The 27,047-nt window shown below is 45.3% G+C and overlaps 1 protein-coding gene across 6 annotated transcripts in view; it reads right to left on the reverse strand.

Annotated features, from left to right (window-relative positions):
* Positions 1–27,047, reverse strand: part of CHD6 (chromodomain helicase DNA binding protein 6) — a 213,623-nt gene that overhangs the window by 38,839 nt on the left and 147,737 nt on the right. For all 6 annotated transcript variants that reach the window (XM_053573515.1, XM_053573513.1, XM_053573512.1 and 3 more), the window contains 8 exons: positions 16,047–16,211; positions 14,552–14,731; positions 12,751–12,861; positions 10,991–11,193; positions 10,121–10,320; positions 9,268–9,427; positions 7,101–7,190; positions 4,560–4,663 (listed from right to left, as the gene is read on the reverse strand). In XM_053573515.1, coding sequence (XP_053429490.1) covers positions 4,560–4,663; positions 7,101–7,190; positions 9,268–9,427; positions 10,121–10,320; positions 10,991–11,193; positions 12,751–12,861; positions 14,552–14,731; positions 16,047–16,211 — 1,213 coding nt within the window. The remainder of the gene's footprint in view (positions 1–4,559; positions 4,664–7,100; positions 7,191–9,267; positions 9,428–10,120; positions 10,321–10,990; positions 11,194–12,750; positions 12,862–14,551; positions 14,732–16,046; positions 16,212–27,047) is intronic.

The following is a 27,047-nucleotide window of genomic DNA, read 5'->3' on the forward strand; positions in this document are numbered from 1 at the left end:
CAAAGATAACTGCTACAATTGTTTATTAGATTAAAACAGACCTGGCGTCTTTGTCGTCACAAACTCAGTACAGAACCCTAATCCACACATGCCAGGGCCTTGGAACTGCTCTTTATTACATCCCCAAGTCAGTAACAGAGAGAATGCCTGACCCTGAAAAGGGACCTCAAACAGGAGGCAAAACAAGGAAAAAAGTCACTTCTAATTCAACAAAGTCCATACCTGAGAATTTGTTATCTTTTGAGCTTAATGTAATCTGACAGTAAGAGGATTTGGCCACATAAAAGACCCAAATCTACCATCATACCAAACCATGTTGGAGAAAACTCCTTTGTGATCATCAAAACCCTTTCGATGTTGCTCCTAGCAAACAATGTCAATCTAGAGAGGAACCCACTGCAGGTGATGGAAGAACTGGACATAAAGAAGACGAGCCTGGCTGTTGAGAACAAACCTGATCTTGCTTTCTGGGGTGTTTAATTTCTACCTTGATTTTGCTATCCCGTCACTGCTGATGCAGTCTGATCCTTTATGCTGTAAAGGAACCTGGAGCTGCTTCTCTAAGGAGATCTTTGACTCCACCACGACTCTCCTGCCATCTTCATGACAAGTGCCGCCCCATGCACACACGGCATGAGAACACGTGCCTTATGTTCTGTATTCGTTTGTGCCTTAGGGGAATTACTGGATTACTCTAAGTCTCTCTCACGAGACTGTGCGCTCCCCAGCACAGACCCTGTATCTATTTTTGCTCATCATTATATAGTCAGGATCTAGCAAAGAACCTGACACTGTATATACTCAACAACTGACTGGGTGAGTCAGTTTCGCCTACATTCTCTCTTCTGATTGTCACTGTGGGAAGAGCCACTCTCACTGTCTCCCCATGTTCCTGTCTCAGCTTACATCAAAACAAATTTCCCCAACATTCCTGCTGTTTTAAAAAGGAGATTCCTGCCACTCTCTTTTATCTGCTTACTTGTGAAAGAAAGGGTAACTTACCTGACAGGTGAGATGGTAAAAGCCTCCCTCTACGGTCCCTGTACTACCAAGGGAGGTTAACTGCCTGGGCCCCTCCGTGTGCCTCCCTGCCTGGGAAGATCTCTACTCCAGTAACTTACTCTGGTCATGTGTGGATCTGAAATCTACAGACAGATCCTGCATTTCTGTTTCTCAATTAGCTTGAAGGTGGCAGCGAGGAAGAGTGATTGATTCAGTTCCTTAAAAAGCCCCATTGACTGTCCTGAAAAAAGCCCAGGAGGAGCTGTGACACTGGCAGTGACACAAAGACATGCGGAGCAACAGGACTAGCCTTTGAGGGGTGTGAGCTGCCTGCCTCTCTTCACTCAGTCTGTGAACTGCTCTTTAAGAACAGGGACAGAAATACTAAAATCCCTATCTTGGGAAAAATCTCACAAGCCCTGGCTGACCTGGAGGGGCAGGAGTCACTCAATACAATGGGAGCTGGCAGAGCATCATTAGGAACAGGTCTGGCACAGAGGCTTCTTGCCGCAGGCGCAATCCCCAGCCAAAGACTCAGCCCACACTAACAGGGTCAGCTTGGAGATGGAACTACAGCTATATTCTTCTCATTTAACAGGACTGTAGTGGGCTCTGCCTGAGGTGGACTCCAAGATTCACCACACCTCAATGAACAGCTGTGTGTTTCTTGACAAAGAAAATAGGTGCAGTTCCACAGGCTGCAGTGCTACACACAGGGCATGGCTTCTTGACACATGATCCCTGCAAAATGAGCACCAGGCTGGCTTTCTAAAAATGGCTGAACATCACATCTCCACAGCTGCTGGGTACCCTGGACTCTGTCACCAGGTAAGATGTGTGTGTGTGTGGCCTGCTTACAGCGAGGGCTAAGGTTGCACAGGAGTGGTCGAGTGTGCTGCTCAGTGAGGACAGGTCTGAGCTCGTGGACTTAGACAGGCGGCACCCAGCCAGGAGCAGAGTCTGCCTTGGACTCTGGAAGGTGCCAGGGAGGATCGGCCAGTGAGGCATCCGTCCAACCTAGTCTAGGTTGACCCTAGTGTAACCACCTGACTGAACGGATCTAGTCGTGTCCAGAGCCCCTTAGCACTGAGTACAGGGTTGGCCTTTTCCCATCTTTACAGCATGCCTGTCGATCTCATCCCCTACCATCAGAAGGCAATTCAGGCAATGTACAAACCACCTTCCTGGCATCTGCCCTTCAGCCCTAACTTTAAATACCACGCTCACCTCAACAGGCAATCTGGGAGAATCTGAATGGAATTGGTGATGCAGTGCACTAAGGAAACACTCAGCTATCCCTCCCAAACTGCTTCACAGAGCAGAAGAGTTGTAGGTTTGGGAGTGACCTTATACATCATTTGGGATGACTCTGCATTGAGACTAAGATATCAACTGATTAATCACAAACCCTAAACTTTAATTAGCAATTAGGAAACTAGTAGGAAAAGTACCAATATCAACTTGCCTGTTCTGGGAAAGAAAGGGTCTAGGTCTAGGGCATCCTCAGATTCTCGTCCTCTTTTACAAATTCTGAGGCTGTGTCTGTGTCTGCTGAATTGGTGAATTACACTTATCATCACCATGTAATGACCCCTGTTCTCCCAAAGTAAGCTTTTTGCCTCCAAGACCTTTTCTGTGATACTGATTTTGCCATTTGCTGGGCACGTGTTGTTTTACCCACTGGATGTCACCTTCACTCTTTCCTCCACGTCTCTACCTTCGTATCTTAGGGGTGTGTCCCCCCAGCTCTGCTTTCCTGGGCCAAAGAGCTCTCTCTTGCTCCCATTTCCAGAAGGGGCAACCCTTCCACAGCTGTGTTTCTCATCTATGTGTGGGCACTAAAAGCTCAGTCCTCTGCTCTGCCACGTTAGCCCCAGGCTTTCAGTGACCTCTGCATTTGGGCATTTCCCCTTATTGCTTTCAAGTCCAGATTTCCCTTAGCTTTCTGTATGCCTGTGGTGGATGTGTTGGGGTGGGGGAGAAAGAGAAGACGCTTACAAATTCTGTCTGCCATACTAGTAGGTCTTCAGCTGTCCTGATTTCACATCACACTGTCACTATGCAGAGATCTGGCAATGTGTCCCTAAACTACCACTGAAATGAGACCTAACATCACTAAGCTTTCCACACATACCAAGTTCAGGTGCTCTGGAATCTAGCTGGCTGCCTCTAAACAGTCTTATGGGTTCTTTCCAAAATTAGCTAAAACCAGGTCTCTGCTGCACTTTGGACTTCTGATTAACCAGGAGAAAACACACTTCTTCTCACGTCAGAACTGGGTTCTAGTCCTGCGCTGTCCAACAAACACACTACTAGTCACATGTAGCTATTTAAATCAACTAAAATTACATAGAAATAGTCACTAGGTTACATGAATCACATTTCAAATGCTCCATGGCTACATATGGCTAGTGGCTTCCCTAATGGACAGCACAGGTGAGGGTATTTCTGTCATCGCACGTAGCTCTACCGGACAGCACGGCTCTAGCTCAACCCCAGCAATCACACAGCATTCCCAGCAGCACTACACCTCCCGAAGCCCAAACTCTTAACACCAGAATCCAAGTTTTGAGGGGATTCCCAATTAAAATATGTACAGGCACGGTTCCTAGGTGGCAGCGTAGAATAGCACCGAGCATCTACTGTGTACTGAACACTGTTCTAGGTGGTCTCCTGTAACTACAAACAACCCTCCAGGGAGGGTGTTTTGATTCTACCCTTCCCCCACTGCACAGGTGAGAAAACAGGTCGGAGAAGCATATGACTTGCCAACTCTGTAGCAGAGCTGACAGACAAAGGCAGGTTTACCTAACTCTTTCCACTTTAAACCCTGCTCCCTAATTAAAAATTTTGTCAATTCACCTGGCAGAGAAGGTGTGTATCAGGCATATTGTGGGCGACTATTTCTTGACACTTTCATCATTCGTTTTAACAGTTGGCTGAAAGTAAGGGCAGGTGCTTACAACAATGACCAGCAAAGGGGGCACTTATTTCTGTTTTTTGAAGCTTTTCAAGAAACCTCTCTCAGTTCTCTTTAGTCTCTTGGTTACCACAAAAATGAGTTTTTCCATGTCATCTTCCATGTTTATATTTTTCAACCAAGGGGGAAAAAGATATACACTAAGAATACACTGATTATCCAGAAAAATCTTAGAATCCAGATACATATGAAATGCTACGACCTAGCATTTCCCACCACTCATTCATCCCTTTATGAAGCAACACTGGGTACCTACCATGTGCCAGATGGCAGATGCTGGGACTCAAAGACTAACGAGAGAGGCAGTCCTAGTCCTGACAAGGGGGACGGAGGGATGAGGAAGAGCGCACCAAACAAGGGCTCTGTGGCTATCGTTGCCCCTTTGAAGCTCCTCACTAATATTCGTAGTATTACCGTAAGCCACATACTCATCTGGTTGAAATTCCCAGAGGAATCTACCTTCTAAGAAGGATGTGTAGAGGACTATGGAGTTTTGGCAGCTTAGTCCAAGACTGCCTGGGGTCAGCCCTCTGGGGGTAACGGATCCAGAAGGCAGAACATTCACTGAAATACACACCATGCTTGAACACGCCAATGAGAAGGGACTTATCGGCCTCGGCATCCCACCAGTCCACTGGGATTTCCATGTAGTCGATGTCAGGCAGAGGTACATCCAGCTCCCTATGGAAGGAAGGGCGGAGGCTCAGAGTTCCTTCAACACACATATAAGACAACACAAAAGCTACTGACCCAGTCCTGGTATTAAGCAACATTCTTGCTGCATGCTGAGATGCTGGAGTAACAATGAACAGAAGAATTCAGAAGGCTGTGGGCCAGTGTTTCTCCACTAGGGCTTTGCACGAGAATCACTTCAGGAGCGACTGAAGCTCATGAACTTGGGCTCCCCTCAGACTGACTGACAGTCCTGCAGGACCTATTCCCACATGGTCTAGCGTAGGGTAAGGGTGTTGGGATCTATACGTATAAGGTAGTTCTGATGTGCAACTTCAGTTGAGAACCACGGCACAAGCCACCAATACCTGGGTCATCTGAAGGCAGAACTTCCCCACAAGTCTGAATTCATAGATGACTGAATGCCTGAAACAGCACCCAATCATCTTGGCTCAACATGTTGCCTCAAATTTCAAGCATTATTATTATTATTATTTTTGCAGTTTTTGGCCAGGGCTCAGATTGAACCCGCCACCTCTGGCATATGGGGCCAGTGCCCTACCCTTTTGAGCCACAGGCGTTGCCCTCTCAAGCATTATTTGAGAACAAGACAGTCTGCACTGGTACAGTTGGAAAAATAAAGAGGGCCTTTCAGTGGATAAATGCTATAATAGGCATGAACTCCTGACAGTGGTCTGCTGGGTCAACCCTGATCACAAATTGCAGTGCTCCTAGCCAAAGGGATGAACACAGCTTGCTCTGGGGCGCGGACATGCAGAGATTAGCAGGCCTGTTCCATCAGTCTCCTGAGCTTCCGTCCATGTTTTCAGAGCTCAGGTGGACCCTCAGCTCACTGTCTTCATTCAAATGAGCACAGTTCTTGTTCTTTGAACTTTAGGGAAAATCTACCTGGATGGTTTTCTCCCTCCACTCCAGCTGCCTAGGATGGTTTCTCTGTAGCATTTGAAGCTGCTTCTTCCATTAAGGCTCTTACAGTGACACAGGATTGACGGCCCATTGCCACACTCACATCCCTCTGTAGGGACAGTTCCCTGGTCCCTGCTGTTTTTCCTGCATGGTGCCATGACTGAATGACACTTATGGAATGAACTTTTGTTCATGTCTTATGGCATCTTCTCTGTAAGAAGCCTCAACTTCTCCACAGGAACAGGATCAGTGAGAGGAGGAGGAAAGCGGAGGAAAGAAGGAAGAGAGAAGGCAACGGATTCACCCTCTCCGTGACCTACCTAGACAACACCTGTCCCTTCCTGTATGTCTAAGGAAGCACATGACAGAGGGCGAGTCAGTTCAGATTACTTCTGCCAGGTAACACCAGATATAAACAATCAGGGTGAATTCCGCTGCATCTGTACAACTCAAACTGATTTTTTCTACTGAAATACACATCCTCCCTATCCGTGCTGGAAATCATGACAGTGACTCCAGAAGGCTATCAAATAATAAAAGTCACTGGGAGGTGTGGTCTTGAGTTCAAGAAGCCCATGGGTAGGGTTGTCTATGACTGTCTTCCCTTCTTTAGTGCTCCTATGACCATTAAAGCCATTAGCACTGCCCACTGGAGAAAGAGAAAGAAGAAACCTCAGCTCCAGGTAATCTCAAAGCAAAGTCCAAATATCAACACCTCTAGGTGTTTTCTAGGAATGACAGGCCTGCACCTGGCTAGCAGACTGCACATCTGGGGAAGGCAAAGGAGGCTGCCTCACTCCCCAAATCTTGAGAAACTCCCATAGGAATTTTACAGCTTTGGAAACACTAATTTAAAAAATTTACGTGCAACAAATCAAATAGGCCACAAGGTAATATGTGGCCTAACTTGCTAATGTGATTAGCAAGTAAAGGAGAAACATTTAAATGGGTAAGGGTACAAAGTCCAAGAATGGGATTCTGAGTAAAGCTTCCAGTGTGTACCTGTCAGAGCAAGGCTATCAAACACAGCTGAGACTTGTTCTACAATCATTAGTTAAGGTAGAGAAATGACTGTCTTAAAAACAATTTCAGAGCCAGGAGTGGTGTCATGCAACTGTGTAGTCCCAGCTACTTGGGAGGCTGAGGCAGGAGGATTGCTTGAGCCCTGGAATTTGAATCTAACCTGGACAATGAGTGAGACCCCATCTCTCAAAAAAAAAAATAAATAAATAAATGAAATTAACAACAACAACAAAAATTTATAACACTACTAAGGGAGAAAAAAATGAACTAAAAAACTCACCAAAAACTGTGTTTCTAAGAAATGTTTTCTCCTTTACTTTATTTGTAGAAAACCTGGCTTACCTGTCCTTCCTCTACTTGCCTGCTTGACCATCTAGGTAACTAACCCTGGGCAGGGTGGGAACACGGACCTCTTCATGCACAGGACACTTTCACCAGCTCCTTGAACAGCACTCTATGTTGATTCTTTGACAGTGAGAGATGAGGGTCTGTTTACCTGGCAGGAGTTCCTTCAAAGGCTTTATTAGCTGCTTCCCCCAGTATTTCAGCCTTCAGGTAGTATAGCATCCGGACTCGCAGAAGTACCCTACGAGAGGCGAGCATGTCAACAAGAACAAATTAGAACCCATGAGGTTAGTTGTATCAAGTGATATATAGGAAAGCACCAGAGCTTTCAAGATTGGAAAGAACCCTTACGTCTCTGGTATACCACTTCCTTTTTTTTTTTCTTTTGGAGACAGAGTTCCACTATGTTGCTCTCGTAGAGTGCCATGGAGTCACAGCTGACAGTAACCTCAAACTCTTGGGCTTAAGCAATTCTCTTGCCTCAGCCTCACAAGTAGCTGGGACTACAGGCGCCTGCCATAACACTCAGCTATTTTTGTTGTTGTCGTCGTTGTAGTTTTCATTGTTGTTTGGCAGGCCTGGGCTGGGTTCGAACCCGCCACTCCAGTGTATGTGGCTGGCACCCTAGCCGCTGAGCTACAGGCACCGAGTCTTGTATAACACTTCTTACCTCAGCTGTCAATTAACTCAAATAATTTTGAGATTTTTTTTTTTCTTAAGCTTAGACAACTAAGAATTCTCCAAGAATTAACAGCCATTGCTGATCCTTAAGTCTACCTGGTAGTAGCTGACAGCCTGCTCAGGAGAAACTGGAAGAGAACATCACAGTCTTGCCTGCTGAGCTCTACCTCAATCAGAGGAGGGCTTTCCTGAAGATAGAAGACAGGGGAAGCTGTTTCCCTTTCTTTAAAGAGAAAGCACACATGTTGGTATTTGCCAATATCTATACCATGAAAGAATACAATTTAAGTATTCATTTATCCTCCAAATGGGAAGCAAATCAATTCAGAGGATAGATGGACAATTCCTTAAGGAGAGCCACCTCCTCCCAGTTGGCATCTTAACTCCAGGGGAAGTACAGCTAGCTTCAATCTGTAGCACCCCTGGTTTGCCCAAATGAAATAACCCATGAATATTTCAGATGGTGGTTTTCTTTTTCTTTTAAAAGTCATTTTACTGATGCTAAGTACACTGCATAAACATTTGGCCTGATGAATTCCCACAAATGGAACACACATGTGTGTCCAGCAGCTAGAACAGGAGGCAGAACCCTCCCCTCCTGGGTATTCCCAGTCACTACCCCATCCCAGTGGATAACCACTATCCTGACTTCTTTTAGCTTAGATTTGAAGCAAGATTCTTTTGATGACAATTTCATGCCTCTGAATAATATCCTGCTAATAATAATGAACATTCTGAGTGCTTACTACTATCTCCAAAGAGCCTGTACTTTCCTGAACAGTAGTTTATTACAGTACAGAGCATGAGACCTATCTTCAAATATTTGGAGTGATCAAGGGAAGGGATTAGACTTTATCTGTAAAAGAACAACAACAAAAAAATCACAACCCAACAGCCACAGTATCATTAGGGTGAGGTTACAGGGAGGCAGGAAAAACCAAGCAAAACCTCTCATGGTAATAAACTTTTGATAACCAGTGTGTTCAAACAGTCCTACAGGAATGGTGGAGAGATAACCGGAGCTGAACTGGATTAGACGGTTTCCAAGGTCCAAACACATTGTTCAGTAATGCAGGTATCTGTGTGCAAACTTGTCATTATTTTGTGGCTGAGTGCCCTAACTTCCCAAGTCTCAACTATGTAAGAACAGTCTCATTTTAAATCACCACTTTTTGCTGCCTTCACCCGTCCCCACCCTTGCTGTTAGCCCACGAGTAGAAAGAACACTCCCTCAAATGCATCCTGTGAAATAACTGGAGGCCATGGATGACAACACAAATTGGAAGAGGAAACCAGTTGGCACGGGGTCTGAGAGCAGTGGCCCCACTGAGGATAGTGTTCTGCCCTTGCTAATGTGATCTCAGGGCAGAGGGTGTCCTGACTGGCATGAAAAATCCTCAGGGGCACACTGCACTGGAGAGAGGCGCGGCTTTGTGGGAGAGAAGAGATACACTGCAGGAGTCAGAGGAGCTTTAACGTGGATGGATTCAGATCTGGTTCAGACCAAATCACATATCCTGTCTTCCAGACCTTGCGTGGTTAAGTAGCACAGGAGCATGAAGTAGTTCCAGGGGGTTCCCAGGAGTTGGGACAGTGTGAGCAGGGCTGCCACCAGGGGATGGGAGGGGCACACTCACTTGTTGCAGTGCTGTTTCAGGTGTTTCTTGTAGCCGTCATCGTGCAGGACCACCTCTGGGTTGCAGGTGGCCAGCCAGTCTGCATTCTTCAGCTCTGGGAGGAGCAGCTGGTTCTTTGTCTTTTTCCCCTTCCTCCCTCTGGGGACCGGGGCAGACAGCCCTGAAACAGAAACAGTGTAGGCCACGTGGGTGAGGCAAGGGACCTCTGGCATGGGTGTGAGAACAGAGCTGGGCTGGAGCTGCAAGAGGCAGGCAGGCTGGCCACACTGGGTGGGCCCTGCATGAGACACTACTCCTCAGCACACAGGTTATGATGGTGGTGAGGCCATGTGCCTGGTCCCTTACCCCAGGACTATTCAATCAGTGAGTATGGCTCAGAGTACATTGTCCGGATTTAGAAAGGTGTAACCCAACCTGTGCCCTTTGGGAACTTACAATCTAAAGGGGGGAAAAGAAACACTTGACCTGAAACTAGAAGGAAAACTTTGGCCAAGTGTAGGGAAAGAGAGGTACAGACAGAGGTGGCTTAGAAACACAGTAGTGAAGTGTGAAAGGCAAGTCACAGAGCCCAGGTGTGAGTCCCCAGTCCAGGGGAGCAGCCCTGTGAGACTCAGTCAGTGGGCAGGACTGGCTTGGGACTCTTCAAGGCGGCCCAACTACATTGAAACAAAACATCACAGGCAACACTAGATGATTCTGAGAGGGAACTGAAGGCATCACCCTCCTTCCTGCAGGTAACATTCTGAAATAGATCTTAGGAAGATAAGTCCCCCAAAGCACGGGCCCTGCCATGAAGAGGAATGCAAGTGAGTGCAGGAGCTCAGGTCTCAGGCACAGCCCTGCCACCGCTCACCTGAGTGGTTCTGGAGGGTCTGGGCCTGACCATCTTTGGTGGGTGTAATCAACTCCCAGATGAAACTCTTGATCTTCTCATCTCCCTTATAATGCTTGACACAGTAGACCAGCAGGGCACGGCAAATCACCTCCATGTCCTTCTCATTCAGATGCCACTTGAATCGGCCATGAGTCAGGATGTCCTTCCACCGGCCCCAGCTGACAGTGGTGATTCAGAAGGGCGTTGGAGAGAGGAAGGGCCCTGCATGCACCCACCCGACAGCAGGCAAACAAGAGCCTAGAGTGCTTCTCATTCTCGGCCTGCTCTGAGGGTCTACTAATCACCCCAAGGGTTTTGTGGACTGCGTGACTGTAGTACACCAAATGTCACTACGGTGACCTGGACACTGGACACTGAGAGCTTCATAGGGCCACTAGAATGTCAAGAAGGGGAGGGGGGGGACCAAAATATTGAGAACAGGGAATTAATTCTGAATTAAAACAGAGTCCAGCTGCAGTATCTAAGAGCAATGGTGAGCTCACAGACGCGGAACCTTCGATTTGTACCCTGGACCCTAATAGCTGTTGCACTGACTCCTGATGTGTTCTTGGGGGAAAAGCAGGACATCAGTACCAGGCAGCAAATAAGCACCAGAGCTTTGCTGGGACAAGCATGTGAGAAAATCATAGCGTGTCTACACTGGCTGCAGAGCATACCATGACTCAGGTGGATTCTGGGCAGAAAAGACAGTTCCCTCTCGCTCTTAACAGACACCCCCCCATCAGTGCCATAATTCCAGAGCTGGCTGGAGATACCCTAGGAAAATCTCAGGGTCTGAAAAACAGGGGCAGTGGGGGGCAACAACAAACAAGCAGAGCCAATACCCACCCAAAGATGAGCAGATTCTTCTCCACCCGGAAGCACTCAGCTCGGAGGTAACGCCTGGCTTTGTCACTCAGGCGCCTGGACCTCGTGGGCCTTTCATCCGAGTCACTGTCTAATTCTGAAAACTCCATGAGCTCGTCTTCCTCAAATGAGTTGTAGTGTTTGGTCTGCTTTCTCACCCGAGGTCGGTCAATCACTAAGCTTTCCTGGAAATGGAGAGGACTGCTGGGAAGACGGCCTTCCTTCCCTCTACCCCCTTGAGAGCACACAAACACACCCTGCTGCTGTTCCTCAGGACGCACTTGGGAAAGGCCATAACCTGGTCTCATCTTCCCTTCCCAGCACAGCTGCTGTCCTGTGACCACAGGACAAGCAGAGGAGATTCTCCAGGACTTGCTCAAGTTGGTGTGTTCCCTGGCCCCCAGGGCCCAGAGTGGCAGTCTGCTCTTGCCAAGGACTGGAGTGGTGAGCCCCAACTGTTCTGCCCAGCAAGCAGCGAGCAGTTTGCGCTCTGGGGACAGGACAAGCCAAAGAATTCTACTGCTCAGCAACTTCCTGAAGATAAATGCATATTCTGGCTGCTTCTATTATCTGCCTTCTGCTGGTGCTGATCTACTAACCTTTTTGTCTTTAAATACAATCCCCAGCCTCGGAACCTTGCTCATCCTGCACCCTGGCCACACCCATCGCACGTTCCCCAGTCTCCTTTGCTTCCTGCTCCTCAGCCCTTCCCCTCTTTTCAAAGCCACGCTAAACTCTTACCCCTCCTCTGTGGACCAGGCCACACATTTCCACATTGTCCCTGCTTTGAACACAGTACTTCTAACCTTGGAAGGCTCCAACTGTCTACTTCCCTTTTTAACCCCCTCTATCCTGCACACACAGCAACTTCTTAATCGTGACACTGAAGAAACACTTAGACCAGGTTACTCAAGGAGACTTCAGAATCTTCTAAAAGGAAGACAAACAGCATTTCTATCCAGAGAAAAGAGGTTGGATTAACCTAAGCCTGGTGGTAATACAGAAGAAATGTGCTGACTGCTAAATTAGTGAGCTGTAAACAGGTGCTATCCGCTGGGTTTGTAGGTCCTCCAGAGCTCAACACTCACCCAAGAAGACGGGTAGAAAGGGTCACCCTGATGGGTCAGAAATGCGGCAAGGGAAATGACATTTAACAGAGCCTCACTGTGAACTGGGCACTGGCGCCAGCTGTATAGGTGTGTATTTCACTACTTCCTTTTATTACTTGTCTCAGTGAGGTCAAGTGCTTTGCCCAAATGCATACTCTGGTTTCATTCCAAAATCCATTCTTTTTCTCACATACAGAAATAGGAAAACTTGAGATACCAAAAGAATGGTGATAAAGCTAACAAACTTTTCTTTGCCATGGTTTTTACCCCTTTCTATTATTTATCAGAGGTAAACTTTCTTTCACAGGAAGTGTTGAAACAGAGGTAAAATAATCCTATGCCCGGATGGAACCCTGTCTGCACGTGGCTTGTCTGGCTGGTCGCAGTTCTCATGGCCTTTGTCTCATTTCCTGGGTACCCAGGAGACTGAATGTTCCATGGGTCATTTTAAAATTCCAACAGTTAACATTTACCAAGTGTTGTCTATATGCCAGGCATGCTGTAAGTAATTACAAATACCACTTCATCTAAGAACCAAGACTCAGGAGCAAATAATGACTTGAGCTGCGTAGGAATTCATGGTCACATGTGACACCAGTAAAATGATCAGTGGAGTGATATATTAAGCTGTACCTTTTCACTCTTTGCTTCAGTGTCTAGTTCAGCTATTTTAGCCCATTTCTGCCAAAAGTTAGGATCATCTAAGGAAATATCTGTTCTGTTTCCTGAAGCCACAAAGCTAGCCTGCGAAGAAAACAAGAGTCAATAAACCACATGTAAGCACAGTGCAAGTTAATAAACCATTGTGTATTTCAGATGTGCTAGAAACTTAAGTATATGGTCTACCTACATTCAAAACCAACTCCCTTAAAAGAGCTTCTATGACGTATGTGAAAAATCTCAAAGCATTTCTTTTTCTTTTAAAGACTGGATGAGAAAATTATAATTTCACCCCGTGGAATCATTTTTGGGAACTTAAACTTGGAAATAGGAAGGCAAGTCTTAGAAGACCATGGCAATGTGCTAGTTGGTGTCAAAAGAAGGGTTAATTCTTACAACTTTTCTAGGCTTGGTGTGGTGGCTCACACCTGTAATCCTAGCACACTGGGAGGATGAAGCAGGAGGCAGGAGGCAGGAGATTACTCAAGGCCAGGAGTTTGAAAATAGCCTGAGCACCATAAGAGAGACCCTGTGGTGCTACAAAAAATTTTCAAATTAGCCACATGCCTTAAGTTCCAGCCACTTGGAAGAGTGAGGCAGGAGGAGCTTTGAGCCCAGGAGTCTGAGGTTACAGTAAACTATAGTAACACCACTACACTCTGGCTTAGGCAACAGAGCAGAAAAAAAGAAAAGAAAAAACCCAATTTTTCTAGATTGAATTTTTCTTTCAGATTAATAGTTACCAAACATCTGCTGCAGAAAGGGTACCTGTCTGGGCAATATGAGGTGTAAAGATAAGACAGGTGATGGATCAACCATACTCTCCTCTTCCAGTAGCACACGGAGTGTCCTACTGAGAAAGTCCCACCAGAGTCACCAAACAGGCCACAGACCTCACACAGAAATCAGAGAAGCCTGAGAGTGATCTGTAAGTTCCAAATCTAGTGACCTGGATGGCAGAAGAAACAGGCACCTAGACTAGAAGCTGAGAATCATTTCTTTTTTCAGACAGTCTTATTTTGCTGCCCTCAATAGAGTACTGTGATATCACAGCTCACAGCAACCTCAAACTCTGGAGCTCAAGAGATCCTCTTGCCTCAGCTTCCCAAGTAGCTGGGATTACAGGCGCTCACCACAACACCTGGCTATTTTTCTTTTCTTTTCTTTTTTTGCCTGGCTATTTTTCTATTTTTAGAGATGAGGTCTTGCTCTTGCTGGTCCCTTACTTAGGAAACCCCAGGACTATTCAATCAGTGAGTACATTGCGCAGGCCAGTCTTCAACTCTTGAGCTCAAGCAGTCCACCCACCTGGGCCTCTCGGAGTGTCAGGATTAAGGCATGAGCCACTGCACCCAGCTTGAAGCTGAGAATCTTAAGGAAAATCTCTTTTTTAGGAAACGGACAAAGTACTTATTTGAGGGTGAGGAACAGTGTGTTTGTTGGAGGTTTCCACTCTGACAGGGATGACAGAGTGATCTAAAAGGGAGCTGAGCCTCTCAAAGGTTTCAAAACAAACCATAAACTATCTCGTCTGTCCTGCCTGCTAATGATCAGCTCTCAGTGGTTAAGAGGGGCATTTTCTTCCTAAGGCCCCTCACTATTCATTCTTCCCCCAAGGACCTGCATCTGCAGGGAGCCCCACAGACTAGATGTGCAGCCAGGCCCTTTCTCAGGGTTTGCACGTGGAAAAACAGAAGCCTGGTAATGAGGGTCAGAGAATCAACAGTTCCCTTTCCCTCCCATCCTCGATGCCTCTGGAGAGAAGCTCCCACACCTTGGCGAACGTGGACCCTTGACCCTCAGACTGGATGGTGATGGTGTGGGTTCTCCGCTGCAGAATCTGGTCTATGTCTTCTTCACAGAACTTGGAGCCTTCATCTTCTTCATCCATTAAGGCTCCATAAGCCCCTTTCCGGAGCAAGTCCTCTACCTCCATTTTTGAGAGCTGCTGTACCTGGAAAGGTCACCAAAGGCTATTCACAAAGTGTACAGGAGAGAAACAGCCTCAAATCCAGCCTTTGTGATTCTACAAACTTCCTCCACTAACTGTACATGTTAGAAAAACAATGGACCTGGGCACAAACTTCAGAAAATGGAAACCCAGAGAAAGCCGCCCACTCCCAGGGGGGCTGGCAGACAGTCCTCCACAGGGTGCTCTGGGACACAGCCAGCACGTGATCCCAGGCCTAATACGCAGCAGGAAGTTAGCTACTGTCAAGTGTCAGATGCCATTAAAACCACATACCACTGAAGAGGTATTTTTGACATCTTTACTTATATTTTAGTGTGAGCCTGTATCTTTGAAAAATCTCCAGATGTACTAAATGAGCTGAAGAATAACGATTTATTCATTATTAAATATGTACATTAGTATTGGAAATGATGTCATTTCTTAACTAAAAAAATAAAAAAGGATCCTATGCCAAGTGTGATCTTCTCAATGCTTGATGAAAACAGAAAATAGTGTTCAAAATACCTTTTCCTGGCTCTAATTAAGAATCTGGTTCTCTTTACATCAGTCACAAGAGGGAATATCCAGGACTCCCAGGATGGGTAACTTGTAGGATTATACTTAGCAACACAAGCATAGCTATGAGGATATAGAACATCTGCACTAAAGAGGACTTGTGTAGAAGGTTTTGGAAGAGGATTTGTGTAGAAGGTTTTGGTTCCCAATCACTGACGCCCTGAGCGCAGAGATTAAGGAGACACTCTGTTGTGTTTGACTACACTTTGAGAAATTTAAGAATCTTGGCTGCAATTTTTATGTAAGATTTAACTGTCATATTTCAAGCTGTTGATTTATTCATTCATTTAATCGCTGACCATTATGCACTGAACATCTTTAACATGCTGAGCACTGTTAGGGGCCAGAGGGGACACAGATAACATTGGTCCCGTTATACCCTCAAGGCTCACAGTCTGGAGTATGAGATAAGGACTGGTAACAAGTACGTATTTACACAGTAGTTAAGAGCGTTAAGATCTATTGGCTTCTAATGGGCATGGTTAAAAACTCTGTTTACTGAAATGTTATACCACGCTGGGCAATTCTAGCACGTAGCTGCTCATACGGATTTCCATTATCTGTCTAGAAAATGCCGAGACCTGACCCTGAATCTGACCCGTCCCTTACTGTGGAGAATTCCCCAATAACAATGTGGGGGCCAACTCAATATAGTGAAAGCGAACCCTGAGCCAGCTGTGGGAGAGGCTGAACCGTGTGACAGGCACTCCTTTAGGCTCCTGAGCAGGCTTATCTGACTCACCCCATTGGTGCCGCCCTTTCGGTTGATGTCCTGAAGCACAGCCTTATCCAGCCCCAGTTTTAGGCTGGCCTTGTCAAACATCTCCCGCTCGTAGGAATTCCGAGTGATGAGGCGATACACCTTCACAGCCTTGCTCTGGCCTATGCGGTGACATCGGGCCTGAGCCTGGGAAGAGGAGGGTCATACATATCATGTCACCACGCTTAGCGGCAGTCCTGGGAACAGGGAAGTGCTTAAATCCCACGGGGTATGAGTGGCCATGAGCCATGGGACTGACTTCAGAACAGAATTCTGTCAAATGTCAGCCGTCACCTTTGGGGTCCCTCATTTCCTCTCCCATTGTTTACTGACTACTGTCCACCAGGGATAAGGCAGCAACAAGGATGTGGTACCCTGCTTCTCCAGCTGTGGTCTGCACAAAGGGACTGTCAGGACCCTGTGCTGCCCTCTTGGGAAATGCCTTAAGCTGCCCGCATCACTGTTTTACTTACACTATACAAATTTTCAAATATAGATACAAATAAAGAAAAGTACGGTGACCTCTTAGGGACAATCTCATTTAATTCTACCATACCCCTACGCTCCAAGATAGTCAGCAAGTAAATCCAGGCATCATACTGTTTCATGCTCACACATTTCAACATGTATTTCTAAAGATAAGAACTCCTGTAAAATACATCATATGACCACTGCCACTCTCAAAATTAATTCTTAGTGCCAACTATCTAGTTGGTGTCCTAATTTCCCTGCTTAGCTCGCAATTTTTAAATTGTGCTTATTTGGATGAGGAGCCAAATAAGGCCCACAATCGCAATCAGCTGATGTGCTTCAAGTCTCTTTTAATCCTTGCCCTCAATTTCTTTATTCAAAAGCAATTTGCCAAAGAAATCAGGTATCTGTCCTATAGTTCCCACAGTCTACATTCTGCCAACTGCATTTACCTCTATGCCCTGTATTTCCTTTAAACTAGGAGTTACATCTTGAGATAGGACCAGGCTAAGAGTATTTCACAGGTAATGTTTCAATTTCCATCATGAAGTGTGTGGTATCTGGTTGTCTCTCTTTTGAATGGATGATTATTGCTTAGATCCACTACTTTATCAGAGGTTACAATTCCCCTCCTCAAGTTTTTGGTACCCTGGTAGGCAAGTTCATACAGGAGAGACAAACTAAATGTTTGATTCTTTCTCTTTAAGCAGTTTCCAAAATAACACCTTTTAAAAGTTGCCAATGAAGATTTTTTATTATTGTTATTAGTTTTTTTTTTTTTGGCAGTTTCTGGCCTGGGCTGGGTTTGAACCCGCCACCTCCGGCATATGGGGCCGGCGCCCTACTCCTTTGAGCCATAGGTGCCTTCCCTGTTAATTAGTTTTTTAAGGAACATAGTGAAGCCATGCATTTAAATACATTTCCTATGTTTTATTGCACTGTAGTTACTGTTCTTATTGCTGTTCAAATTTGGCCTGTAGAAGCCTCTTCAAGTTGGCTGCTAAGTTCTTAAACATAACCTGGTCAAATATGGAAGACAACCAGAATAAACTGCAGTGTTGGAATGGATCTGGATTATGAACTCATGGTTAGGTGGGCATGTGTGCACATATACACGCATGTACACATGGATACAGAAATAGGCATGGATATGTGTGATTTAGGTCTGTATGTTGTATCAAAGACAGCACTTTTTTTTTTTTTTTGAGACAGAGTCTCACTATGTCGCCCTTGGTAGAGTGCTGTGGCGTCATAGCTCACAGCAACCTCAAACTCTTGGGCTAAGTGGGCGTAAGGCCTGGCTGTTTTTTGGTTACAGTTGTCATTGTAGTTCAGCAGGCCCGGGCCAGGCTCGAACCTGCCAGCCTTGGTGTATGTGGCTGGCCCCTACTCACTGAGCTACGGCCATCTAGCCCAAGACAGCGGTCTTTTGACCATTCTCTTGCTTTGTCAATAAACTCCACACTCCTCTGGTATATGTCCTGCCCAGTCCTGCATTCAGTCACTTTTTTCAAGGAGTCTTAGTTTGTTTCCATGGGAAATGGTTTTTATTCTCCCTGAGTAGGGAGCAGAGGGGTGATTACTGACACTGGGAGGGAGGGGTGGCCACAGCATGTGTGCAAGTCCTGAAGGCAGCCTGGATACCCAGGGCCCCTTCGTTTTGTAATGAGGGCTCTGGCCCCCCCAATGGTGAGGCTGTGCCCTTCTTGCTCTTGCCCTGTTGTCTTGTTCCCAGAGTCCAGAACAACAAGTGATGGACCCCTGGCTCTGAGGCCAGGCTAAAGGAACCCAGTATCCCACCAAGTGTAGTATGAAGGCACCAGGCCCAGGGAGAAGGGTATGAATCTCAGCAGGGATGTGAAGTCTGCCCACCAGGGGACCACCTGGTGCCTGAGTCCCAAGGACATGAAGTCCCCACCCCTGCCCAGCTCACATCCTCCACCTAACCAGAATTCCTATAACTCAGTGCTAAGGTAGTCCCAAAGACTGAGAAGGCCAGTTAAGTGCTGGGACAGAAGAGGCCACTGGGAAGGGGACACAGCAAAGGGCCAACATATCAGGGCCCAGAAGGCCCCAGGCTGTGTATAGTTTTCCTTTGCCTGGGCCTGGACACTGCCTGCTTTCCTGGTCACTAGGTAACAGAGGTCCTCCCTACTATTAGCTTCTAGTTAACTTTGGTGCCCCTAATTTGCACATCCTGATCTACCAAGTAGTTCTGGAGGCAGAGGAAGGCAGAACTTAGGTTCCACTCTCACTTCTTCAGACTTGATAACAATGGTAGTTACTTCTCCGGAGACCCGCACCCCACTGAAGAAGGAGCCTGTGGCTGGCAGGAGTTTATGTGCAAGGCCACCATGTGCTGGCAGCAGCACAGACCAGGGCCACCAGCAGAACCAGAGCCATGGTCTTCACAATGCAGAAACAGCTTACTCGTCCTCTCTCTGGCCAGGCTGCAGAGCAAGTGGCCAAGACAGTCCAGCCATGGGCCGGAGAGAGGAAGTGGTATGTAGAGACAACAATCTGGAAGCCCCAGGGGTGCTCACTGCTGCCAGGCAGACACAGGAAGTGTGTGCACCGTCCACACCACCACGTGCCCAGAGAAGATGAGACACATCTGAGGTGACCCTGATCCTCCGACTTTAAATCATGGCTGTGGGATTTTAATTTCATCAACCTCACGTCTGTATTTCTTTTCAGCCATGTTACAAAGCTCGATTTTCCACCACACCAATATCATTACTCGATTGATTTATCCTGTAACATTCTCAAAAAAAAAAAAAAAAAATTACAACTCAACCAAAACATCGTTACTGAAAACAATGTCAGATTCATGTCTTTGACCCCCCCCCCCCCACTTAGGGTTATAGCCCACTAACTATGTACAGTCAAATCCCAGCATTTCAAATATGCACTGAAAGTAGGTTTTTTACTGCAGTGGCAAGGTTAGTAATCCTGAAACAATTTTTTGTTAAAATCTAGGATTGAGCAATGAGTAAAATATACCGGGAGTAATGGGAGTAAGGGCTTTCACTGGAGAGGGAAGTTACTAGCATGGAAAAAAAGGAAAAGTAGAATGTAAAGTTTGGGGTGTCTGAATGGATTGGAGGTGTCAGTGTTAGCTCATGGTTAGGTATACATACAGAGACGGAGACGGGTATATACTGTGCGTACACGTATGTAAGCATATACATATACAAACGAATGCCTATGTGTTACACACACACTCATTATATTCCCTATGTATGTGAGACGACCTCAAAGCCGTGTCATGCCAGGAGCAATGAAAACACCTAACTCTCAGACCTTCCAGACAGCATTCTCTGTAACACAGAACCAAGCATGTTAGAGCAATGGCTAATTGTGGGTAGCGTGCAGATGGAGAAAATACAGGAGGGGCCTAAAACATATTACTGTGCCAGATGTAAGAAAGTTCAAAGAACGATGGACAGATACCAGAATAACACTTGAAGCTTGAAGAGACTTCGACTGGCTAAGTAGAAGACTATATGAACATCAAAATAAAGACAGTAATAGATTATAGTCCACTGAATAAAAACAACCCTAGAGTCCATACTAACATAAATAAACAGGAAAAAGAGGAGAAGCTCTTCTTTATAGCAGAATACCAACTAACATGAAGAGTGACCAATTAGAAAATTACCACTTTGCAACCATCAGAGTGATGACTGATTCAGGCAAAAATAATCAATGGAAGGTAAAACAGGTAAGTGAAACTTTGATGAGGAACAGGTATGGTCTCAATGAATTGCTCCAAAATTACTTACTAATTTCAAAGGGAAAAGCAGCAATTCCATAGGGGAGAAATATGACAGACACCACTTAACTAAGTGATCAAAGTCACCTTCATCAGACAAACGGACGCTGTTGCTCCTGATGCAGTATATTGAGAAGGGTGCATCAATTCTGTGCTAGTATCAACCTGAATCCAATTCTGAGACAACACAAACACTTAACGCTCATGAAAAAGAAAAAACAAAACCAAAAAACATTAAGGAACTGATCCAGGTCAAAGGAGACGAAAGAGATGTGACAATTACATGTAAGAGGCGACCCTGGCTTGGATCTTGACCGGGGGAATAAAAGTGCTAAAAGAGGTTAAAAGAAATGATAGAACTTAAATACGGTCTGTGGATTAGAGAGCAGTATTCTTAATTCCTGATTCTGAGAACCGAACTGTGGTTATACAAGAGAAGGTCCCTGAGTTTAGAAAATACATACTGAAGTACTGAGGGCAGAAATGTGTACAAAGCCAGCAACTTACTATCAAATGGTTCAGGAAACGATGACGTCTGTGAATGACAGAGGAAGACGCAACACGGAGAGGGCGAAAATGATAAAGCGACCTGGCAAAGCGCAAACACAGTGAGTCTGGATAAAGGGTGCACTGGAGTTCCAAACTGAAATCACATCAAAATGAAAATGTATAAAAAATCAAATACAGACCCTTAAAATAATTCCTCTCCAGCAGTTATGCTGTTCTCTTGGCACACGGACAGATTCAATTGTTTCATTTCACTTTAGAATTTTAGGAATTGACTTTTCTTCCCATTAATTTAACCACACTGAAGGGAATGGGGAAGAAAATAACTAAGTAGCTTTAGAAAAGGGCATTTTGATTACATATTGTAATACAGACCACAAAACCCACTATAGACCACTATTATATTTTGGTGAATTTATTTTTCACAAAGTATGGATTAGCAATTCTGAAACTACTTGACATATACACTAGGGTTGAATAAATGAGTAAATACATTGTGTTGTGATAATAAAATAAATTCAGGCTTCACCCTGCCAAGAAAGAAGTTAAAAATGAAGAGGAGAAGGCTACACTGAACCCTGTGACATTGGGCCGCAACCGGAAAGCTCCGTGTGGAGTAACATGCACAGAACACACGCAGAAGTGTGGTGTGAACACTTACGCCAGCACGTCCATGTGCTCCCTAGCTCCATTTGTGCAGAGGGTCTAGAAGCAGTAACACTCCCTTGTCAGTGGGCGTACCTAGTAGCCAGACCTTGGTTTCTAAATGTCATTCTCAAATGAAAGGAAGCAGGGGTCCTTGGAGAAATGGTTGATTCCAAAGCTGTGGCAGGAACGAATGTAACTTGGACTTGAACATCTTGTGGTGCCAGAAAGTAAGGAAGTGCTCAAGAAATGATGGGAATGTTAAAAGGACACAGAAGGCAACTTAAAGATGCTACCAAGGGTCAACTTGAAAACCAATGATAAAAGAAACAAATTATTAAGTATCTGCAAGTCCATACTGACACGAATAAATGGGAAACCAAGGACAACTCTTCTTTATAGTAGGATTCCTATCAATAAATGTAGAAGGAATGATGCAAATAGCAAATTACCATCAGCTGAACACCATGATAATAATTACTGCATGAAAGAACCATTGAAGGATACTAAAATTAATGGGCAAAAGTATGATGAGAAATAGGATATTTATAAAGTCTCAAAATATCTACTCACAACATACTCAGTGAGAAACATGGCAGAAAACACCATAACCAAGCGATCAAAGCTGTAACACAGTAATAAGATGTACTGAACCCAGGTGCCTCCTGCTATAACACACTGATGAGGAAGGATTACCACTTTTGTGATATTCTTGCCCCAAATGCATAACCCCAAATTCAATCATAAGAAAACATCAGACAAACACAAACTAAGGGTTATTCTACAAGACAGTGGATTAGTACCCTTTAAAAGTGTCAAGGCCATGACAGGTTAGGGGAGATGAAGGAGCTGTCACAGACTCAGGAGTCTCTGCAGTCAGGACTTCTGAACAGAATATGAGACCCTGGATTGGATCCCAGATCAGAAAAATAGTATCTGTAGGAAGCTGAAAGAATATGAGTAAGTCAGGCCGGGTGCAGTGGTTCATGCCTGTAATCCTAGCACTCTGGAAGGCCGAGGAGAGCAGACTGCTTGTTGAGTTTAGGAGTTTGATAACAGCCTGAGTAAGAGTGAGACCCCGTCTCTAAAAACTAGCCGGGTGTTGTGGCAGGCGCCTGTAGTCCCAGCTGCTGGGGAGGCTCAGGCAAGAAGATCACTTGAGCCCAAGAGTTTGAAGATGCTGTGAGCTATGACACCACAGCACTCTATTGAGGGAGACAAAGTGAGACTCTGTCTCCAAAAGCCTATGAATATGTCTACAGATTTTAGTTAAGAGTATTATATCAATGTTAATTTCCTATCTTTGATAATTATACTATAGTTTATAAGATGTTAACATTAAGGGCAATTTGGAGAAGGGTATGTTTGAAATTTTCATAATTTTTATAATTTTTAAAAAGTTTAAAAAATTAATTTGGTTTTATAATGATCTAAATATTTAGATCATTTAATTTTATAATGATCTAAAATTTTGGTTCCAAAATTTAAATACACAAAATGGAAAATCTAGCTTCAATCTCTTGTCACTTACAAACTGTTCCCTATCCCCCTCTTTAAGTAACCATTTAAAAATAAAAGAGTTTTTCTTTCTTTCTTTTCTTTTTTTTGGTTTTAGTTGGATGCTTGGTGTGGAGGGGAAGAGAAAGACATACAAAGACACACAGCCTTTTCATATAAATGCTAGCGTACTATATACACTTTTTCCATCTTATTTTTTCCCACTTGACGACATACCAAGGAGATGGTTCCATAAGCAGCAAATAGAGATATTCTTTATTCTTTTTGAAAAGGCTTATATACTGTAGTTTATTTAATCAGTCTTCTATTGCTAGACAATTGAGTTGCTTGGTCTTTGGCTTATAAAATTAGTTGCTGGGTCTTCTTTCAGTTATCTTAAGTAGTAGCAAATCTCTATTACTCCAAGAAGATTTTTTTTTTTTTGCAGTTTTTGGCAGGGGCTGGGTTTGAACCCGCCACCTTCGGTGTATGGGGCCGGCGCCCTACCCCTTTGAGTCACAGGTGCTGCCCACTCCAAGAAGATTTGATGGGTAACTCTAACCAGTAAAGAAAACAATCAAGGTAAATAATGTTTATGTGACCTTCATGGCAATAACAATATGTGACCATTAAAGTACCGATAGTGAGTCTTTTCTGGCTCACGTGGTATTGAGGGTAAATTACAGGAGGGAGATGGAAAGTTCTGAGCACAGGTCTGATGCAGGAGTGCTGCAAACGCCACTAATGCCTTTGTGGCATCCACTTCTTTTTCTTTCCCACTAACAGAACCCTGCCCTTGTACAGGGCAGCAATGTGTTTATCTGAAACCATTTTCAGCCTCTCAGGGATAGTGAGGTAATACTCCTGAACAACGAGGTGCAGCCCAGTCTATTGGGAATATCCACCAAAGTCCTGCTTCCCTGTAAAAAGCAACATGACCTCCTTCCTTATTTTTCCTGCCTGGGGTGGAACCAAGAAGATGTAAACCATGCAAGTGAAGATGACAGAGTAGAGACAGAAGCAACATGGACTCCGATGACATTAATACTAGGAAGCCACCTCACTTGTCCTGTTCTTCCTACCTCCAGACCTCTGTTTACTGAGAACAACAAGCTGGATCACAGCCGCTAAATTACACCAGGAGATTAACATGTTCTCTCCCACGATGACTTACCTGAACAACAGGATGAGTCCTGCCACAATTAAAAGACTCATCATTTTACAGTCAAAGCTCAAACCATTCCTCATTTTCCTAATAGAACTCAGAAAAAAAAATTTAGTAGAAAAAGGAACATTTACAACTAGGGCAGGAACTGAGATGAAGTCCAAGGAAGCTATCACCCCTCACCCCCTTAAAACAGAAACATCTTTGGGGAATAGGACACACGTCTTCCCACTGCCCTCTCCGACTGTATGATTCAGTTTATCAGACCAAAGGTCTTGAGTACTTCTGTTCTAGAGCACTCCGATAAGCCAGTCAAGAGCTGGCTGAGAAAAACAAGGAGAAGGAGTGATAGCCCAGGAAAGGGGTGCCTTGAGGCAGCAGAAAGAAAGGAGTCAAAAAGAGAAGATGCTGAAAAAAGAGGCAGGGAAGTACTCCAGAGAGAACTGACTGGCTCTAGTTGGGCTGATGCTGTAACTTTAATGACCTGCCCTGAGCTCCAGGTGTGCCCCAGTGCGCATTCCCACTCCATCTTCTTCATCGTTTAGACCAGGCGTCCTCAAACTTTTTCAACAGGGGGCCAATTCACTGTCCCTCAGACCATTGGAGGGCCGGACTATAGTTTTAAAAAAAAAACTATGAACAAATTCCTATGCACACTGCACATATCTTATTTTGAAGCAAAAACAAAACGGGAACAAATACAATTCACACCGCCTCACGTGGCCTGCGGGCCGCAGTTTGAGGATGCCTGGTTTAGACTCAAAAGCCATCTTCTTAAAGAAGGCTTCCTACACCATACTACCCACATCAGGGCTCTCAAGTGCTGTCAGTCTCATCTTCTTATTCTATTTTTATTTTCTTGTAGTACATATTGCTAAGTACTTGACCCATTTTTCCTTATTTATTGTTTGCTGACCCCACTATTTATTGTTTACCACTAGCTCACCACCTGGTATATCACCATATTAACAAATATTCACCAAATAGATGGACTACGTAACAGAGTATTTGTGCACGCAATTACAAATTCTTACTTTCTTAGAGCAAAGAAAAGCAAACCAACAGGTAGAATCCTCTGAGCTCCAGGTATCTATATTGCCAAGAAACAGGAGGTGCGAGGCATATGGTGGCAGCAGAGGCAGTGGCTTGGGGCCCAGCACTCCCCTGCAGGAAGCAGTGTGGCAGGCTCTGGAAGACCAGCTTCCAGTGACCAAGGAGGGGGGCTCTGGCTCCTCAGGCTACACCCCCCCCCCTCCAAAGTCCTGCAGACACACAAAGCTGTCTTACCCTCTGGCCATGCTCTTGGCTCCCACCCTGTCTGCATTCTGCCTTCAGGGAAGGAACTAGAATTGTGCAGTGCTACTGCTATCATCTTGAACCCTGCTTAACCTTTAAGGAATGCTTCACTCCAGGGGCAAAAGCCCCCCCCCCTTCAAAAAAAAAACAAAAACAAAAACAGAGGTATCACAGAGCAGCGGGAGAGGAAGATGCTTGTAGTCTCTGAGGGGGACGGGATCCTGTGCGATTCCCAACAGGCCTGCCTCTGCCCTGAGGGAGAGCAGCAATGAGTAAGAAGGAAGAGGGAGGAAGCCAGTACTCTTATTCCTCTGGGGCTACCGTCATCGCCCTTTGCCATTTTCAATCTCGGATGTTATAGGAAACCTGGACACCGCAGGCTGCTGCTGGAGTAGTGGGACTGAGTCCCAGCTGGTATCTTCTAATCCAAGGTGAGAAAAGGTGAATGGATACCCTTGAAATTTTTACATGCATTGATGCTGACACAGATATTGTCAAGGGTTAAGACAGCAAGGGGCATTCACCTGATTTCTCTAGATAAGATCTCCCCATTAAGGGGACTTAAAAATTGGTTTCCTTTTGATAGTCCAGATAAAATTTTAATATTGTTGAGATCCTTACATATAAACTTTTAACCTCTTTTGTTATTCCTAAGTGGTACCCAGTTCCTATCCTGGATCCTCATATATTTGTGCCTTCATTTTTCTGGAAAAGAGGAGGATTTGGGAAGGAGAAAGTGATGGTCTGCGGATTCCCATCTCCAGAATGTCTCTGAAATCAATATATTTATAGCATTTGGGTGCAAGGACAAATGCCACGGGGAGTGGGAGTGTGTGCGTGTGTGGCAGTGAAGTGGGTGCAGTCCTGGGCCCTCCTGCTTTCGGAGTTCTCTTCCCCACCAAGCCAAGCAAGCAAGAACCTTGCCACATCTCTGCAGCAGACTCAGAGCTTGGATCTTTTTCTATTATCTTGACCACTAATCCCATTCTCCAATGATCACTTATCTGCTTCCCTGTCCTAACATGACTCTACGTTTCCCAATTCTTTCATTTTTATCCAGTTCAGTTAGACATTTAAAAGCAGGTGGGATAGTTCCCTCTGAATGATGTTAGCTCCTTCACTCAGGAGCTTGTGCTGCACTGTGTGGGCTTCCACCCAGACCGTCTGTAGTACTGGTCTCCTTGGTTTCTTCACTCAGGGTGAACTCTAGAGGAAGTTCAGAAACTGACGCAGCACACTAAAAAAATTCACACTATCCAATTGCAGTTTGGACGTCACTATTATTTCTTTTTTTATTTTTTGTAGAGACAGAGTCTCACTTTATGGCCCTCGGTAGAGTGCCGTGGCCTCACCCAGCTCACAGCAACCTCCAACTCCTGGGCTTACGCGATTCTCTTGCCTCAGCCTCCCGAGTAGCTGGGACTACAGGCGCCCGCCACAGCGCTCGGCTATTTTTTGGTTGCAGTTTGGCCGGGGCCGGGTTTGAACCCGCCACCCTCGGCATATGGGGCCGGCGCCTTACCGACTGAGCCACAGGCGCCGCCCGTCACTATTATTTCTTAATTCCTCCCTTTCTAGTTCCCCAGCAGTGGACATTAAAAACAGCTATTCCAAAGCCTCTCCCTGC

The sequence above is a fragment of the Nycticebus coucang genome, chromosome 21 (genome assembly GCF_027406575.1).
Source record: "Nycticebus coucang isolate mNycCou1 chromosome 21, mNycCou1.pri, whole genome shotgun sequence".
Lineage (NCBI taxonomy): Eukaryota > Metazoa > Chordata > Mammalia > Primates > Lorisidae > Nycticebus > Nycticebus coucang.